The sequence below is a fragment of the Cygnus olor genome, chromosome 2, assembly GCF_009769625.2.
Source record: "Cygnus olor isolate bCygOlo1 chromosome 2, bCygOlo1.pri.v2, whole genome shotgun sequence".
NCBI lineage: Eukaryota > Metazoa > Chordata > Aves > Anseriformes > Anatidae > Cygnus > Cygnus olor.
Window position 1 is genome coordinate 77,027,389 of NC_049170.1, and position 21,156 is coordinate 77,048,544.

Sequence of the window (21,156 nt, forward strand, 5' to 3'; positions counted from 1 at the left end):
CAGATATCTGCTGAAGGAAGAGAAGAACAAAACTAATGCAACAACCCTTTGGCAGACTTGACCGCTTGTGGGATCTACCCTTCCTTCCCCTGGAAAAAGAAAAATAACCATAACACCTGGAGAGCTAAGTATATATAACAGAAAGGGAGAAAAAACAAACCTTTTTGACAGTTATAATCCCTTCCTGAGTGTCCTTGTCAGTGATGATATCAAACATGTCTGATCCATCCCCATTGGAGATGCTATACTCAATCTCTGCGTTTTCACCCAGATCGGGGTCATTGGCTTTAATTCTGCCAAGAGGAGTCCCAGGTGGTGCAGACTCAGGAGAGCTGAACTGGTAGGTGCCTGAAAGAATGGAATCAAACATTTATTATTTTGAGAAACTTTGTTCTACTGAATAATAAACATTTAAATTTCACCAGGATTTTTTTTAAAGCGACTTGAAGTTTGAAGTACTCGAAGAAAAATGCTATTAGTCATCATACTCAACTTTAAAACAGGGTTTGGAGTTGATTGACAAACTGTCAGATTCAAGTGATTCTTCAAAGCTATTTAGTACTGTATTTTAATGCTTTCAACATTTTTTTCCCAACTATAAAGAACAGAGAAGCTCAGTAATATGGCAGCAATTTGAACATTGGTTATCTAAAGTTATATATATATATTTTTTCTCTCAGTCCTCTAGAAATGTTCCCAGATATTATATTTACAAACAGTAAAAGATTTTTTTTTGCCCCCTCAGGGTATAAGAGTTGTAAAAAACATCATGGATTGTGGCAGGAGACTAAAATAGAATAGCTTTTTTGTTTGTTTTTTGTTTGTTTTTAAATATATTCATTTTAGGTGTACTATCTAAAAGTAATTCATTCAGCCATTATTGGTAATACATACTAAAGAGTCATGGAAAAGAGCATTTGGATACATGTTCATGTTAATTGTTATAGTTAATTGAAATACAGATACTTTCAGATTTTCTTTAATTTACTCTGCAGATAGTTTTTGTGTACTTTCTATGGTTGACTTCATTTAATGTTTTTATAATCAGGTTTTGCTAGAAAGAATTCTGATTACTTAGATATTTTAATTTCGTCTGTGTGTATGATAAGTGAATTTATATGTATTTTCTGACAATATTTGTAATAAAATCTAATTATAAAGAAAAAATATTAATCAGATGATTTGCTTGACCAGTTAGAAATAGACAATGAAGACCTTTCACCACTGGTAAGACACAGATGTTTCTAGATCACTATTTTCAGTAATTTGTTAGCAAGTATATGAAAAACAACAACAACAACAAAAATTCGGATATTTTCAGCATTTTACATGCAACATTCCAGAACATAATGTTGGGGGGGGGGGGGGGGGGGGGGGGGTTGGAGGAGGAGGAGGGGAGGGAGGAATTGAGCTATTTTCTCATGTAAATAAATAAAAAGTAGTAGCTTTAGGAAAATAACATAAAAGTCTTGATCTAACAAAATTAGCTGTGGTCAAAATACACAAATTGTATTTGAAGGTTGTAGTAAGAACCTGTATAAGTTGTATTGACCTATAAAACAGTACAGGCAAGTATATTTCTTGCAGTTAGCCTATTTCCTATATTAACATGTGCTTTAAAATGGTTCTGAAGGTTTATTTTAAGCACAAAGACTACAGTAGTCATCTGAGTGTTGAATGAGTCTCTATCTTCAAATGTACAGACTAAGTACAAAAGAGTGTCACTGGAACTATCCTATATTTATATAGATGTGTAACAAAATGGAAGCTAAAGCTTGATGCTAAATTATATTTGTTGTTACAAATTTGAGGCTGTAAGTGAATGATCAACAGTAGACTCTTTGGCTGCGATCCATCCAAACTGAAATGCATGCTATTCCCTTAAAACAAGCAGAAAAATGGATGAAAGTTAACATTCCTGGCAGCTAACCATAAGTTTGAAGGCTGACTCAAATTCGAGGTTTGGCTGGTGAGCCAGAAATACTGTAAGAACAGATTTAATCATGTTACTTATGCCTTCTTCCAGAATAAATAATTCCCTTGAGTGTTTTTGCTTCTGAAAGCCTTCCTTATTTTTGTGGTGCTGTGTGAGTGTTATACATTTTTGGCATGTGAGATGGCTAGTTTAGTATAGAGTACAAATTAATTCCAAATATGTAAGATTTTCATTATGGTGCCATTTAAATTCAGCTTAGGTCCATGATTTTGAAATGTGCAGGATCTGTGCACCTTTCAGGAAACTGAACAAAACAGATCAGTTCCTTCTTACTGCAGTCTAAACAACATGTATTTCACAGTGCACTCTGCCATTTTTCATTATTCTATCTACTCTAAGAAATCAGTCTTTAGTTCTTCAGTGCTTTGTCATTATCTCCTGTTGCCTCCACTTGCCATTCACCCTCTGCTTTTGGCCACATTTTTACTTATTGGTGCCTCATGTAAGAAAAAAAAAAAAAAAAAAGGAAAATAATTGGTTTGGGAAGGAGCAAATTTCCAGAACTAGAAAATCATTTGAAGATATGACCCTGTTCATAACTATCTGAGATGATATCAAAACCTCTAGGTGTTTCTATATATTTGATTTCCCTGGAAATGTTGAAAACACCCTTCTGAGAAGAAAGAAAATGAGTGGGAAAGGTAATCAGCAAAATGAAAATTACACCACTGAATAGATACTACAGCAAGACATCCATTGCCAACTTATGTGTTTCAGTGATATTCTATGTAGAAAATACACTGAATATTCTAGGAAGCATCAAATTGTGTGAATTTCTCTATAATTATGTACCAGAACCAAGGCTTTGAAATTATCAGAACTCCCATAGACTTCAAGCTTCAGCTAATCTTGGAAGAAGAGTATCATAAGGAACAAAAGCTAAAGAGATTGAGAACTTATTTTGTAGCTCTGTACATCATTTTATTTTTTAATTTAATTTTATTTTATTTAATTCAGCAACAAAGCTTACAGCATGCTACACTGCATTCTAGTTTAGGTTCAAGAATTCCTATTTGCCAAAATATTGTGGGCTGTATCATGCTATGCAGGAGTATCCTCTCCTGAAGTAAGCAGAAAGTTAAGTTAAAAATCGTGGTGTGAATTTCCCATGTGAAGGTGATTTTCTGCAAGTAAACTGAATATTAATTCAAATTCTTTATGAAGCCCATACTTTCCTTCCCCTCTCTTCTTAAAAAGATGAATATGTTATGTTGAATAGAGGTAAAAAAAGTTATATGCAGCTTCAAGAATCCTCTCTAACCCATCTGTCAGAGTTTTCTAATATTTAGAAAAAATCTGTTCTAGGTTGACCTTTTATACTATTTTGAATGTACTCATTGCCATGGCACTGAAGTGCTTTTCAAGTTCCTGCAACTCAAGGAGAGTGTTTTTAAATCACCCGTGTTTGTTCAGTCTTTGGTGAATCTGTAAAGAGAGCCAGTCAGATCTCTATTCAGTGCCAACAAGCAATTCAAATTTTACAACGTGGACATTTTTCGACAGTCTCTGAACTGAGGCTGTAAATTTCTTATATCTGTAGCCTGTCAAGCAGTTATCAGACACTGATTATAACAACATGGAATTGGATTTAAACCAGTGGCCCAGGATGAAAGGATATGTAGTATATTGTGAAGCTTTCTGTATCATGCTGCTTTCTTTTTTTGCCAAATTTATTCTAGAGATATTTTTAAAAATCTTAATTGTGTCAAATACAGGCTAGATTATCTAAAGCAGTCATCAACAAGAACTCAATGTAGATTACAAATACCTGAACCAAATGTTTAGATTTCCAGCAGAGCATGACACCTGAACAACTCTGCCTGTGCAAGGTGGTACATTAGAAAATTTGGTGACATATTTGCCTAAATATGTGGGACTACAAGTGTCTCCAAAAACTGAACCCTAGATTTTATGATTAATTTTCTCTAATGGCTTTCAAAACCCTGCAGTTAGCCTAAGCTATTGTTAGAGTTAATGTTCCTGTGAACAGAGTATAAAGGGGAAGAAAATTTTTCTTTGCAAGAAATACTTCAACATTAAGAAAATGTAGGCAAAGATTCCTATTTGCCTTACCAATGCTGCAGCATAAATAGACGCAACAGTGGGCCAGTATTTGTACAAAAGTAAATTGAATAAATAGAGAGAGAGAGAGAAGAAGAAAAAAGAAAAAAAAATAAAAGAAAGAGAGAGAGAGGAAAAAGAAAGATCCCAGATGGCAACAGTGAAACAGCTGATTGTAGAGAGTTTTTTTAGAGAGCAGCAGAACTCTTAGATGCTCCATACTCTGGGGGAATCGAGGTGGGTTGTCATTGACATCAGTCAGTGTGATGTTCACGGTGGTGGTCCCTGATAGTCCTCCCATCTGGCCTCCCATGTCTTTGGCCTGGATGACCACTTGATACTGTTCCCTGTTTTCTCTGCTCATGTCTGGTAGAGCAGTCTTGATTATGCCTTGGAGAAATGAGAAAAAGGAGACAGAGGGGAAGGAGAAAAAAACATGACATGAGTTAATCTCTGAGTTTTTAGATGGATTTAAGTAAGATCCTGTGCAGATGGTAATCCATAGGAAGCAAAACAAGGTATACTGCAGTAAACTTTTCAATCTCTGACTGATTTAATGTGATTTTAAGAAAAAGAGAAAGAAATGTTACAGAGATATTATTCACTGTTTTTAATGTGCTAAATCAAGGTAATTAGGTCCAATGACAAAAATATTAATAAGTTTCTTGAATTAATGATTTTTTCAACTACTATCCCAGCTATTATTTTAATGCAATATGAAAGCTCCATCCCCAGTGAGGTTTTGATACTACAGCACAAAGTTGAACTCTGTCATGTCCTGGATTCATTATTTCAGACTGTAATAGATCCACAGATTTTAATGCCCAGTGGGGGCGATGGTAGTCATTGAGGGCTATAGCTAATAAAGAATTGGACAAGACTGTAAAACTACTGCTGGAAAGTCTTTTCTGTGTGCCTGATCTCAAGAATTTCATAAAATATATTTTAATTGTCTCAGACTCATTCAGCACACAAAAAGCATAGGGACTCCCAAGAGCATGTGTTTTCGGCATACAGAGCACAAAAGATCTTTCCATTAAAGTAGACACGTGCAAGTTTTCTTTCGGAAAATAAATGAGGATTTTCTGTATTTAAAAAGGAAGTCATTTTGCAAGGTTGAAGTGATAAGAACTTTATCTGATGAAGCAAGAGAATTTAAATACAAAGGACACTTTTACAAGCTTGGCTTGATATGAAGATTGTCCTATGTTTATGATTACGTTAAAATAAATAAATAAATAAATAAATAATCTACAAAACTCCTACTCTTAGAGAAAGAGAGAAACAAACACACACACACAAAACAAAACAACAAAAAAAACTTCTCTAGTCTAGTAGTTATAGTATATATCTCTGATCTAGGATTACTAGGTTGTGATTACCATAACTTGGCCTGGTAATGAAACATAAAAAAGCAAATTGGATGAAAATGAAAGAGAATCCCAGAATCAAAGATGAGCTCCCAAGTATCCCCTGCCTTGCCACCCACTGCCCTTGGTTAGTGACCTATACTTGTCCTGTTTTCCTGCTTGTGCCTGGTAAAGTTAAAAAAGGGTGGAGAAAAAGAAATAAACTTTAACCCTAGGCAAAAGAGTTATGTTCTCTTTTAAAACTCTAGCCATATGACTCTTATTATCCTGTAGGTATAATGCCCTTGCTGTATTACAAAAAGAAATCTCAATGTATCTCAAAAGAAATATCAATGTATCTCAGAAGTAAATTAACTATCATCTGAGCATGCTCATTGGATTAGGAACTTCAGGGACTCTGGACATAATTGTACTTAAATTCTGGATTCTTAACCTGAATAGCTTTGATAATATGCAGAAACACTCTAATGCAATGCCTTGTAAGTGTTATGTGCACTAGGATTAGGTATCTGTTGTTTTTGTTTTTGTTGTTTTGTTTTGGTGGATTTTTGTTTGTTTGCTTGTTTGTTGATTTGGGGTTTTATTGGGCCATAATTTTGGATTCACAATGTCCACACAAGTTTTTCGTCTTTATGTCTGACTCTGATTTTCTGTATAACAGTAAAAAGGGATTACATCCATGCTCTAAAGCTTTAATACATTATTATTATTATTATTATTTTTTTTTTTTTTTTTTTTTTTTTGCTTCAATTCTAATAACTGTTGGGGTCAGAGTATAGGGATCTGTCACAAACATTTACAGATAATTCATTTACCTTTGGGGATTATTATTATTATTATTATTATTATTATTATTATTATTATTATCCTTCTTGTCTAGAATTGTCAAAATATATGTATATTTTTTAACAGATGAAGCTCCCAGAAATTAGAGTAAAATAAACTTTTACTACATGACTCATTAGACCCTTTCCAATATTCTACACACTTTCTAAACCCTTATAGTGCACATCTGTCTTCCAGAAGTCTTTTTCATACCAAGCAAAGCAGTTCTGCAATAATATTCTTTTAACAGAAAAGGTATATTTTTACTGATTACAATTTCCATTTGTAAAAACCTTTATCTGCTTCATGCCAAGTTATGCGATGCCATAAGCCTGTTGCAATATTTGAATACAAGTGAAAAGTGTCTTTGTCCTTGTATCCTCTCTTTGTCATTGCAGAAAGCAGAACAGACACGTTGTTCACCTGTTTCTGGATCCACTGAAAAATATGGCTGTCCCTGGAGGATACTGTACACCACTTTGGCACTGTTTCCATAGTTGGCATCATCAGCATCTGTGGCTGTCACTTGAATAACAGATGTACCTAAATGGGTACCAAACAAGGAATCAGAGAATTCTAAGACACATTTCTTAGAAATCATTCACAATGGTTTCTGTACGGGATTCAATAAAGAAACAAACAGTATCCACTGGACAAATCCAGTGTTATCTTCCCCAGGCAAACAGTCAAATAAAGTCACATCTTCCTTATAACTAAAACTAAAATTGTTATCACTTAAGCTCCATGCTTCATTTAAACATCAGTAAATGCACAGGAAAGGGCACATGTCTTTGAAACCCATCACAGTATTCATTTTCTTTCTGTAACCAAACTGTTTTAAAGATTGTTTTTTGGTAATAACTTGACCTCAGCTGAAACAATGTGAAAAGTACTACTATGATTTTTAAATTTGGCTTAATAAATTAGCCTCATTTTCTGACTAGAAGACAACCTCCAAATATCTGATATCAGGCTGAAACAAATATTTTTTCTCATGCTATTTTTAAAGATTTTTTTTTTAAATAGTTAAATTTTGCAATAACACATGCTGTTTTATTTTTTCTCCCTTGATCAAAATTATCCTATTACTTGGCAAATCATTTTCATTAAACCATAACTACATTTTTTCAGCAAACTTTTATTTTGCATGAAAATGTCTTACCTAGATCCTGTGATTACAATCAGGAGAACATAAGCTATATGAGATCAAGAGTACTGTGAGCAAATACACTGTGTGTAGTTTATGGATTAGAAAAAAAAAAAAAAAAAGGTTTTGTAAATCCCTATATAACAATAGGTAAAAAATAATAATTAAATAATTCTTGTGTTTTAACCTGGAAGGCAGCTAAGTGCTACACAGTTGCTCACTCATTCTTTCCATGTGGGATGGCGAGAGAATCAAAAAGGTAAAATTGTGAGGACTCATGGGTTGAGATAAAGACCGTTTACTAGGTAAAGCAAAAGCCGCACAGAAACAAAGCAAAACAATGAATTCATTCGCTACTTCCCATCAACAGGCAGGTGTTCAGCCATGTCCTGTCCAGGGAAGCAGGGCTCATCATGAATAATGGTTACTTGGGAACACAAATGCCATCATCCCGAAATTCCGCTTCTCCCTGTCTCTGCTTCCCCCTTTCTTCTTTAACCCAGCTTTTATTGCTCAGCATGACATCACATGGTGTGGGACATCCCTTTGGCCAGCCTGGGCCAGCTGTCCTGGCAGTGTCCCCTCCTAGCTCCTGGTGCACCCTCAGCCTCCTTGCTGGCAGGGCAGCATGAGAAGCTAAAAAGTCCTTGGCTCTGTGCAAACACTGATCTGCAACAACTAAAGCATCAGTGTGTTATCACCGTTATTTTCATCAAAAATCCAAAATGCAACATTGTGTGAGCCTATACAAAGAAAATTAACTCTGTCCCAGCCAAAATCATAACAATAATATATAAGATATACATAAAAACTGTTCTAAATATTTGTAAGCAATTTTCAAGGTGTCAGGATACATTTTGCTAACACAATCTAGATCTGAAAAATGTTTGTGTAATTTCAGGCAGTCCAACAGCTAGAACTGTTGATGGCTGACTGCTCTTTACCATATTTTCCGATGTGTATTTTTGGTGTATCTCACTTTCCTTATGAGAAAAATGTATAGTGAAATAAGTCCTACCACAGTGATATCACTTTTTTTTTTTTTTTTAAATTCACCATTAGTCTCTCTAGATTGAAGTTCACCCAGTTAACTTGCAAGCAAGTAGTGTTCTTGACTAAAAACTTGGAAGATGTTCAGTCACTTATGAGTAATGGAACTGAAGTGCACCATCTCTACCGTGACCATACCATGTATAAGAGGGATTGGAGAAAGCAGAAATACAGAGCAACCATGTCTTGTTAGATCCATGTGTTTTATTAGAGTACATAAGAGTTTATATATAATTTTACCTATATAACAGTAACAGTTCCCTCTATTTTAGTTTTTCTGAACAACATGAAAAAAGGGTAGGGATACTTCTTTCTCTACAACAAATCAGCAGAATAAAGTTGTAAAAAAGGCTTTGTCACAATTCATCAAACTCTGAAGTTGATTTTTGCAATCAGCAATCTAGATTATTTTTGGCTGGTTAAACACAAGTCATCTGTGCACCAAGGTGAGCTGTAAAGATAATCCTGAAGTAGCGAATATTTAGGAAAAAACTTATCACTAAGGGTCCAGCAGAACTGTTGATCTGGATGCAAAATGAAGACTATTTGAGGAATGTAAAATTCCTTAACTTCTATCTGCTTCCCTCCCCTCTTCTACCCCCCTCAACACCCGCCCCCCCCCAAAAAAAAAAGCAAAAAAAAAAAAAAAATCTCACGCCTACTCATGTTTAACAGGGGAAGGAGAGCCACTATAATTGCTGGCTTCCTAAAAATGTACAGTTTATCAGTAGGATCTTATATTGTGTGTCACTGTAGTAACTAGAAGTTAAACTTATTGCTCTCGCCTGATTTAGGCACTGTTTCAGGACGGACACAGAAATTTAGTATGGTCATAAAAACTGAGTGAACATTAACGTTCTTTTCCCAGCTTCCTGTTTTGCTGAAAGACAGAATGCTGAGTCCTGTTTTGAAAGTGATGTTTTCTTTCAAGGAAGGCATTCCAGAGCTCCGGGAAGTCTTTGGGAAATTTCTGTCTTTGCCTCATTGTAACATATATCTGTGTTTCCAGACGCTCAAATGCCATGTAATATGGTTGCTGAGGAAAACTGATAAGCTGCAACCCTATAGAAAACTTGGAGGTCATTACAAATAGTTCAAGTGGATCTGATATAGAATGAGACCTCATTACAGTTTGCAAAATATTGATGTTTTCCTTTATTTGTCCAATTTTGTTGGAATCTGCTATGTTAGAAATTAGAAGTTTCCTGAGATACTTCCACAGCTGAGCATGCTTCCAACCTTGACCATTCTGTGATTCTGTGAAATTGATCCTAGGTGGTGGGGGAAGGTGTTTTAACCTTTTTTTTTTTTTTTTTTTCTCACCATCCTACTATATTTTAATTGTTAATAAATTAAATTACTCTTCCCCAAGTAGAGTCTGGTTTGCCTGTGATGGTAATTGGTAAATGATTTCTTCATTTTGACCCACAAATTTTCCATTTTACTTTTTCTCCTATCCTGTTGAAGAGGAATAAAAGAGCAGCTGGGTAGGCTTTTGGCAGACAGCCAATGTCAGACCCACCACACTAGCAAACTAGTGTGAAAGATGTTAGAGAAAATATGAGGATGACCAGAACAGCAGTCTAAGGAATAATACAAACACTTGCCTACAAAACAAAGTGAAATTCAATCCAATCCTACCTAGCATGCCTATCCTTTCTCAGGGTGGGAGATAACTCTGAGAGTTCTCAAAAGGCATGTCTTATTCTCTTTATTTTCCTTTTTGTTTGTTTTTTTTTAGATGAATTCTCAATATTATTTTTTTTCCCCACACAGCTATTTTGCTGTCCTTGTATCTCAAAGATTCTCCGTATATCTGTATGCAATGAACTGGGAATAACAGTGTGTTGAAAGTGTTGAATTTTCCAAGCTTTATGAGCAATCTAGCATCAGTATAGGTTTGTTGTTGTTGTTGTTATTTCTTTTGTTCTTTGCTTAGATGGATGTTTGAGTCTAGAAGGTTAAGCACTCTGTGAAGGACGGAATCCTAATGTAAGAGTGGAAAAAGGCAGAAAGATAATTTTGAGGGTAACAGGAGAAAATACAAATCTAGATTAAATCTGTGTGAGTAGTGTCTTTTTGTGAGTGTGTTCTTGCGTGCATGTGCATGGTTTTATGTATGTGCATGTAAGAATGCGGAGTCCAAAAAGGAAATCTGAATTAGAGAGAGCATCACTCCATATCTAGGACTGTGTGATTCAGTGTCAGAATAGAGTTCCACTAACACAGATTTCCAGAGCTCGTGAGGAGTGGGATAAAATGTTGAAAAAGCAGTTGAAATTAGAATGATTTTCTGAATTGCGCTTAAAATGCTTTGTGTCTATGTGTTCTTCAGCCCTTGAAAGAGTCCTTGGTATAAGCAGGTCTCCTAACATGACACCAGAGTGCTTTGCATAGCAGATGTAAATATACTGCAGAGGATTGCTGTAGTGCAAAGGAAGTATTCTAGTAAAATAAGATAGGTACACATTTTGCTATTTTTTTCATGTAAAGTCTTAATTTTCAGCATGTATATTATGCATGTCCCAGCTTTCGGTTTTGAGGAAAAAAATGCAATGTTTGGTTTAGACATTGGTCTTCTAATATGAAGTTTTCAAAAAGCCATTTAAAATGAAAAAAAAAAAAAAAAGGAAAATGTTGAAACAGAATGTTTTTGACATTATCAGACAGTTTCCTTTCTATTTTTTCTCAAGTCAACTTCTATCAAAATGAAAATTATTAAAAAGTTCTGATTTTTTACAGTGAATATGTATTTTATTTTATCTTATTTTATTTTTCCCTAGCTCTGTTTAAAAGAAAGCTCTACTCAAAGCAGAAAGGCTGCTTCATTTTCAGAAATAGAAGACCAGCTGGAGTAAGTGGAGAGGAAGGAAGGACTTTGTCTCCCTAAAGGAGAAGCTCTTGTGCTTGCTTCCTGTTTTCAAGCACAATGACAATCTGCTGTTCATCAAGTTTATTCATGGAGAGAAGACTTTAGAAGAGGACTATTTTCACAAGCTGAAAAGATTTGGGAGAACTCTGGGAAAATTCTAGAGGCAAAACTAGAAATTTTGTTCTGTTAAAATCTTCAAGAAAATAAGCGGATGGACAACTTGCTTAGACAGCATGGATCCAGGGATTCTTTTCATCTGGACATACTGCTGAAGACGAGTGAAATTTTAAGTGAGCTACAGAAATACTGAAACATATTAAACCACTTTTATTTTGAGAGCAGGTTATTCTCTCTGAATAGACTGAGTCCGTGCTTTGGCAAGGAACTGGAGAAATGAAATGCAAGTAGTCATCTAGGCCTACAAATTCTATGAACCCATAAAATTCACCAACAGGATCTCCTTAGCTCTCCAGTTGGAGTACATCACATCAGACTACTTTCTATATAAAGGGAAGGGCTAAACATTGAGACCTAACCCTTATGTTTGGCTGGAAGACAGTTCCTATCTAGAAAGCTGAAGAAATAAGGAACAGCAAGGTGAACTTCGCTTTTTTGTACATGACCCCAGTTTAGGAGAGATTTTGCTAGACTGCTTTTTCTTTGATGAATAGAAGGCCAAAAGGTTGGTAGCATAAAAGGTTTGTAAGACCAAGAGAAAAAGAAGAGTATAAACAGAAGAGGAGCAAGTATCAACAAATAAATAGATAAATGATCTCAATTTAGAAGAGTGATAAATGGGCATGACTGAGAAAAACAAACAACAACAAAAACCAAGTTAGAACAAAGAAGGTACCTGTGGAACAGGTCTCAAAGGAACGGTAATATTACATGGGAAAAAATAAGAAATAACTTAAAATATAGTTCAGCTGTATATATTGAGCAGAAATAAAGAACAGGAATGAATAATAGAGAAGGTGGAAGGGTGTCATGAAAGAGGAGATGCAGTATTACATAGATTTCATTTTACCCAGTTGATGATTTTTAATAGTCCAACAGTATATGTAAGGTGAAATTTCATTACACTTGAAAATATGTGGTCTCATATTTTTCTGTACAGTCTCTCATAATGGTTGATCTAGAAGTCAGCTGATGTGCTAGCTCCTGTAGGTGGGTACTGTATGTTTGTTTTAGCTGCCTCTTGATCTCCCATCCAGAAATTATAAATTTTGTACCACTGTGGTGAACATAAATGGGCACTGTAATCCCTGCTAGTGAGACTAGAAGTAATTTATGAGAGATGCAAAAAAGAGCAGGCTATGCTGAGAGGTACAGCTTTATTTCTCAGAACTTTTTTCCTCTTCCTTTTACTCCATTACAGTAAAAACTCATGGGCCTTACCATGCATTCCAGAAATATGAGATTCTATTTTTATGAAGCTTTACTCTGGAAACAGTCCCTTGTATTATATAAGCAGGGAAATAATTCTCATCATTTCTTGTGTGTATTCTGTTCTGATGTTTCAGGGTTTTGTTCTTTCATTTTTTATGATAAAATGAATTCACTTTTTAGATTGTGTTATCAGGACTTGCATTAAAGAAGTACATGTTAATGATTGCCTCACCGCATAGGAAGAAGTAATGTGGCTAAACTGCTCTGGCTAATCTATTTGAAATGCTTTGTGGGGTAGATGCTTTTGACAGTGAATACAATACATACACCGTTGCAAAATAATATCTGATATTGAAATGGAAAAGAATGTCTAAAGCTGAACAAAGCCTCTAGCTGTTGCCCTCCTGCTGTTCAATACCTTGATAGAGTAACTTTAGTTTCCCTTTGGTAGTAATTGTGACTGTGAAGTGCATCAGATGCCCTGCATGAGAATTTGAAAAATATTATGGACACAATAAGAAATGGAAAATAGTAAAAAGAATGAGAAGTAATTTGTAGTATTGGTGAGTGAACAAGACTGTGTCTGTTTACTCTTCTTTTTTCCCCATTACCATAAAAGAAACAAGAATACTGGTGCCATCAAATGGCAGACTCTTTCAAGTGTTAATGCTGACTACCTTTTACATTGCATTTCTTAGACTAATGAGGTATAGTGTAAAGTGATCTGTCATCCATAATAAATGAACTGCAGCTTAGAAGTCTTTTCCATTTTGTTCAACATGCTGTACATACTTACAATTAGAAAACACATTTCTTTTAGGCAGAACAAGTATTTGCAGTCTATGTTTAAATAACAACAACAACAAAAAAAAAAAAAAAACCAAAGCAACAGCAACAACAATAAAATATAAACTCAGTGCTATTGTTAAAATTTCTATTCAAAATAATGACGAAACTCACTGGTTGCATACTTCTGGGTTCGGAGCTGCTATGCATATGGCAAGGTTTACAACTAGAATTAATTGCTAATGAAAGAAATATATTTAAATTGCAACAAGTGATGCTGCCAGTCATGGTAATTCAGGCACAGGAACTCTACCACTTAAAAATTTCTTGAAGGTCTGGTTTCTCGTTACGGTTAAGAACTGGAGATCTTGGCCCTTTTCTCCCACCTTAATTTTATTTATTTTTTCAGCTGTTCTTATGATAAACTCAGGAAAAGTTTGCTCCCCCTTGATCCTGCTAGGAGAAGTAGTATCTCCTAAAGGCTAAAAAGTGTTATTTATTGATTAAAAATCCTGATTCATACACAGAAGCTCCAAGCAAGTTTTCAGGTATATTTATAATTTTTAATTTATAAAATAATGAAGTAATCGGAAGGATTCTGATTCTGAAGTAATCAGAAGAAAGTCAAAAAGCAAATTTAAAAGAAAAAAACTCAATAATTGGCATTTTTTGGACTAAACTTTGAGTTTCTATTATATATTCCTGTACAGTTCTGTATTTTACCCTAGACAGGTTTGTGATGTTTTGGGAAGGAACAATTAAGCTTCCTGTACCTATGTTTCATTTGCTCCTTTATATTGAGCTTGGCTTTTGTATCTCTTTATTAGACTTTACAGAGTGTCTTCACTATGGATTTCTAAGTAGGGGACTAGAACCCTCCTCTCATGTGCAAACTCAAAATTCTTCTGTAATAGAAGTAAATAGCAATCTTAACAGAGTTTCTAGCTTTTGCCAGCTGCACAGACAAGTGTGATCAGAAACTGGGTGTTAATCTCTCTTATGACCATGAGAATGTAGTGCATTATTATTCAGACAGCAGGCTGGCCTCATATTTATTTGATTTTGGGTGTTTCCATCACCTGCGGGAACTTCTGGTTGGGTGGTGGTAAAGTCTGCCTCTTTAGTCATTAAGAAAGCTGTGGAAAATAGCAATTTCCCATGAAAATGTAGTAAATGAATAAGTTATTAAGAAACACAAATTTACATCAGTTTAACGTGCTTCATGAAAGCATTTTGCTTCTATGGTTTTTACATACTGTGAATGTTGTCTGTGGAAATAATAAAAAAGAATAATTTGAAAAAGAAATAGAGGCTAAAGCAGAGATTTTAACTCTCAAGACTGTTATTATTTCTATATATTTTGTTTATCTTCAAAAGAGCTCAGATGTCTGCCAAGTGACTGACATGCACAACTGTTCTGCTAAAGACCGCTGAGTTGTCAATTGATCACAAGTACATTGGTCAATGGTTGCAGGAATATGACCACAGTGAGTGATTTAAAACCTCATTGATTTGAAAAAAATCTGGTTGGAAAAGATTAAAGGTACTGATTCTGAACTACTCATTTTGGAAAGACTCATAGCCTGAGCTGGGCCTGAGCCTGAACTCTCCAAACTTTGAGATTCCAGAGTGTCTAGGTCTCAGTGAAAATTAGTTGGATATATGCTCTTAAATAGATGATTTATCTTCCTCAGCTACACATGTGTTCCAGACACATGGTATCTTTTAAAATTGTACTCATGAACTCAGTAATTCATGAATTAGTTTTCTGGACCATGAAATATAAGACTTTTTTACCAGACCTCTCTCTTACTACCTTACTGCACTAAAGAGGTGGTTAATATTTAGATGTCTTTTTACACAATTGTCATTTATTTTGACTTTACGATGAAATAAGCCTATTTAAATAATTAATTAATTAATTTATTTATTTATTTTACATCTCTAATATACTGTGTACATAGCCTTATTTATCATTTATCAATCATTTATCATTTATCATTTGCCTTGGGGTAGAATGAAGTAACTGTTACTGCTACTGAGTTATCTTGCTGACAGGAATCTGATAGGAAACGTTCTGTTACATGCAGGATATTCACACACATCTGTACATACTTTTGTGGACAGAACATTAGATCTGTTGTGTTTAAAAAATAATAATAAAAAAATAACAATTAGTTGTGAGCAATATCTGTTTTAAATATGCAAACATAACTTTTGTAACAAGTAAAATTGATACTTTCAGACAGCTTACTAATGCTCAATCTCAATTTCACAGTGTCAAATATATGAGATTGTGGAAAAAAAAAAAAAGCAATTCTGGAATGTATTTTGAGGCATCTGTTAAGATAGCAGATAATTAAGTTTGAGCAGCAGGATTACTGTCATTGTGAAAACTTGTAGATGTGTTTTTCTAGATATTAAGAAAAATGTAGTAATTGAATGAGAAATGCTACGAGCTATCTTGTTCCATGTACTTAATAAATGATGAGCATCAGTGGGAACAATACAGAGTAATTTTCAGATAAGACTGTCCAGAATAAGCTTTTTCTTACCTTCAGTGTCTTAACTCTGTGAAGACTGACAGGAAATTTCCAAAATAACTATGTGATTGACAAGAAGGGAAAATGATGACTTACAGAATTCACGCTGAATCGTTAATTGAAGGAAGAAAAACACTCACATAGTATCTGCCATTTTAATGATTTATCTTGTGTCACTAGAACTTTCTTTTCATCAACTTTCATGCCTATTTTCACAATTTAATTGAAAAAAAAATATTTTATTTCTGCAATTAATATAAGCACATACATTATATATGTGTGTATATATATATACATGGGCATGTTTTAAGTGAGAAATTACTGATGTAACAATATTTCAACTACCATGGGCAGACATTCTGACTCCTTACATCTCTGTAGGAAACCATTTTCTGGCCTCTTTTAAGGAGAACAGTGGACTTCTTAAGGAGTCGTATTTCATTCTTGAGATTAGTACACTTAGGCTGGTGTAATGCAGTAGCAAAATGATTTGTAGTAAAACTAGTCCTAATAATTCTGATTCATATGAGATAAAATCTTCAATTCCCAGTTGCTCTTCTAAAATTGAGGGTCAGTGGTGGAGAGGGATATATTATGAAATGAGGCACACAAGATAAATAAAGGGAATCTGGACCTTTGCTTTGTGACGGACTGATCTGTTTGATAAGACTGTTACATCTTTGGAAGACTGAAAATCATGTTAAAACATCTTTATGTATATTGAGGTTTTGGCAATGCTTTGTTACTTGGATTAATATTATAATACAAACTATTGTTGTAATTTATCTTACAACCAAATACAATCCCTTGCATCTTATTTATACATTCTGGAAACAATCGCTATAGAGAAATTTGGTGGGGAAAAAAAAAAGAAAAAAGCCCCCTGTCATTGTGTTTTACTTTCAAAATAAACATTTTACACTCAGCTGCATAACATTAACAACTAAAAATGTATATTCAAGCATCCAGAAAGCTGCCTTAGCTTTTAAAAAGGACTGGAAGCTTCTACGTTCAGGAGATTAGATTAAGTGAGCATCCTAGATGTTTGCCCTTATACTTTAACAGGACAGAAAATAATTAGCTACTTCTAAATACATTTTGTAAATTTGTTTTATTGCTACATATAACTAATTCTCAGGCAGATTTAACTTAGATCTAGTCATCTCCAATTAATGACTTAGATTTGTGTCCAGCCTACTATAGATCTAACATCTGAGAAATCTCACTCTCAAAAATTTAAATGAAGATTTTTATTTTTTTTTCAGACAGCTAAGATTTCATAAGTAGCTTAATTATATGGTATTAGGAAATAAGAAAGAACCCTGTGCATTAGCGTGATATAAATGGAGACTTTAATGTTTTCACTTTAAACAGAAAGAAACCTACAGTTAGACAACAGATTACCTCCTCCATACTATAATAATAACAACTTGCTTATTTTAATGTTTGACATGTTTTCATTTCAATAAAAGATATAGCACACCTATGTCTCTATTTGACATATTCCTTCTGATAGAGGCACAGGTGTTCCTGACATTAGTAATGTCAATTAGTCCCAGCAATTCCTGTCCTTAGCACCAGCAGTTCAGTTGCTGCAGGTTCCAATGTGGTCATATAAATGTAAGGGCTCACTGCACCTGTTATACTGAAGCCTGTCTTGAAAGAAGCAAAATTATCTATACTTTCAACAGCCTGTATGGGAGTAGATTAGGTGCATGAAAGCTGACTTTATGCATAGGAACTCAGTATTTACTGTCACTCTGTAAACAGGTTGTGCATGGTTGTGAATAGTAATCCATGTTTTTATCAAAGGATGTATAAAGGGTGCATGGTTGTATCAAAAGGTATGTATACTCTCTGAAGAAACATTGCTGTTCCTTAATATTTTCAGAATATCATCGAGATTTCTACTTTTTAGATGTGAAGCCATGAAAGATGAAAGGGCCTTGGTTTAACATCCTATCTGAAGGACAGCATCTCTAGCAATGCAGAACATATCCCATTTTACTGCGCTGCAGTGTGAGCAAAAGTGCTGATGTAAAGAATTCAGACCCATTATGCTTTTCTTCAGAGATTAATGTGTTATAGCTGAAAAACTACTGAAATAAAAGGAAGTAAAATGGGCACTTCAAATATCTTTTAGTTTAAGTATGATATGAGTTCTTGTAGTTCTAATTTCAAGCTCTAATCTAGAGAGGTCCAGACCCTTTTTTAAAATTATTTTTTAGGTACACAGATAATGGGAAATAATACAATGGTTTCAATAAAGTAGCCAGCTGAACAGTATTGCACTGAATCCTTTTGGAGAGAAGTAAAGGGGAGCCACATTTAACCTATCCCAGGCATGAAAATTCCTTGGCAAGAAGGTTGTCACTCCAAGAGTGCTGCAATGTAGTGTAATGGGTCTGGCTGGGATGGAGTTAACTTTCCCTGCAGCAGCCCATACAGTGCTGTGCTCTGCACTTGTAGCTAGAACAGCACTGGTATCACACCAGCATTGTGTCTACTGCTGAGCAATAATGGCACTGCATCAGGACTCCATCTAACCCCCCCAGAGCCAGCAGGCTGAGGGTGGGCGAGAGGTGAGGAAGGAACATCACTAGGGCAGCTGACCTGACCCAAACAAAGGGGTATTCCATACCATATGATGTCACACTCAGCCATAAAAGGTGGAAAAAGGAAGAAGAGGGGAGGGCTGGGCTTTCATGAAAATGTCTGTCCTCCCGAACAACAGCTACATGTGTTGAGGCCCTGATTCAAGGATGTGGCCAAGCATTACTTGTTGGTGGGAAGTATAGGAAGTAGAGAGTAATTTCTTTCCTCTGTACTTCCACACGTCCTTTGCTTGTTTTTTTTTTTTTTTTTTCTTTTTCTTTTTTTTCCCTTTTCCCCTTTCCATTTTCCCTTTAGTTAAATTATTTAATTAATAATAATTTTCCCTTAATAATTATTTTTCCTTTAATTACATTATCTTTATCTCAACCCATGAATTGTTTCTTTCCTTTTCTTCTTCCCCTGTTCTTCTGAGGAGAGGGAGTAAGAGAGCGGTTGTGGTGGAGTTCAGCTGCCTAGCAAGGTAAAATCACAGCAAGTAGATGAACATATAACCTTCCTCTGATTGATGGGAAACTGAGACATACAGAAATTAAAGTTTGTGATCACTTCAAAACTACATCTTCTAAGTTTAGGCCAGACAGTTTACAAAGCCTAAAGCCCTATACAGTGCTTTAAAATCCATCTATCCAGCTAATTGCTGTATCTGAACTGCTGTCATATTATCTCTTCCTATGAGAAACAGAGTAGACCAGAATGTCATGAAGGGTTAGCAGCTGCATGTTTATGGGAGTTCAGACAAGGTCACAAAATTGGCAATGAGTTGGCAGTGGCTCAGTCCCCACAGGACAAAACTATGAAAAGTATTTACACCTTACTGCGTTTACAGCAACCACTAGGTACCTTTCTTTGCTGACAACAGTTCTACAAAAGCCCCACTTCTTCTAGCACCAAGAGTGAGTGATTACTCACACGGAGTTAACAGATGGCTCTGGTTTTCCAATTGAATTCGCTCAGACTTGTGGAATCATAAGGAACAAAATTAAAAAAAGAAGGAAAAAAAAAAAAAAAAGCCTGTATGGAAGATCTAAGGATTTTTTAACTGAAGAAAAATGAATAGATCAAGCTAATTTTATCTACAGCTAGCTATGAAAGAGTCTCTCCTGCCTTTTCCAGCTGTACTTTTCTTGCATGCTCCTGTCACTTTCTGAGCACCAGTTCTGGTACTCATCTGACCTCATGTGATCTGATCCAGGCAACAAAACGAGCAAAACTCGTATTGAAATTGAATAATCTTTTTTTTTTTTTTTTTTTTTTTTTTCCTGATTTAGCTCTTTATTTTTTTTTTTAATTTTATTTTAATTTTTTTTTTTGACAGTGGGTAAGGCATAAGACAACACAACTAGGAGCAGAGATACAGTAAAAGAGCTGCTCCTTTTGATTGTAGCTCAAGATCAGTTTATCTGTAATATGAAAGTGTACATCTTAAGACTGTAAAATATTTGAATTCTTCAGGGGCAATAATTTGAATTTTATTTACGCTGATTTTTGTTCCTCATTTTTCTGAATGTGCAGTACTTAGTTCTGCTTCTCAGTTCTTTCAAGTGCAATATTAATATATTCTGTATAGACTTTAAAGGAACTATGACATTTCTGACAACTTACGAGGAATTTACTGAATTGTATAGACATAATTTATTTATTTCAATGTTCTCTTTACCTTTGTATATTTTTGCATATGTACATAATATATTGTCCTTTTCATCCTGATAGTTTATTGTAAGAAACTCTTATTTCATATTTTCACACTTATTTTGTTGAAAGGGATTATTTTTTTTCTTATAAAGACATGTATAAGAAATAATAAAGAAGATAAATTTTAAAGGGTTAAAAATAATGCCTTTAAATAAAAGAACCCTAGATAGATTCTGACGATTACAGAGGTTTTGAAATTCTTTAGTTTTAATGTTAAATGCGAACAGACATATAGAAGGTACGCTAGCTACAAGATTTCTACCATTGTGCTTAGTTTGTCTAAAGGAATTCTAATGCTGTATTTTAACTACAGAATGTAAAATGTGGACTTGTGGATAAAACATTTATTTGAAATATATCTTGCTTCTGAAGCTAACACAATAATTCATTTTTAAACAGAGTGTATGTTAAAAATTACCATTCTGAAATCTTGCAGATTAGCAAAATATTATTAGTATGCTTGTGACAAAGTCAAGACAGTCATTCATAAACTTGTTTATACGCATCTGAAACTAGGGAAAATATGCAGACGAGAAAATATAATTATATCCTGCTGAAAAATGAAAGATGAGAACTGCCTCCATTTAGTCATCTATATACATCTGTAGATTAATACGTACTGATACAAGCAAATTCTAAAATAGAAAATGTGATGGCTAGTGTATTTCATTCAATTGTTTTTTGTTGTTGTTGTTGTTTTTTTTTGATATACCATAAAGTCTGCTTGATCTTGTAAGAGCTTCCAATATGAAATGACAAACTTTTCTTTAGAAATGCGTGTTTATGATTATGTGATACTGAAAAAATTA

At 34.6% G+C, this 21,156-nt stretch overlaps 1 protein-coding gene across 1 annotated transcript in view; it reads right to left on the reverse strand.

The window, feature by feature from the left end:
- The window catches only part of CDH9 (cadherin 9), a 100,993-nt gene that overhangs the window by 18,406 nt on the left and 61,431 nt on the right, over positions 1-21,156 (reverse strand). The window contains 3 exon segments of the mRNA XM_040549077.1: positions 161-348; positions 4,280-4,447; positions 6,676-6,795. Coding sequence (XP_040405011.1) covers positions 161-348; positions 4,280-4,447; positions 6,676-6,795 — 476 coding nt within the window.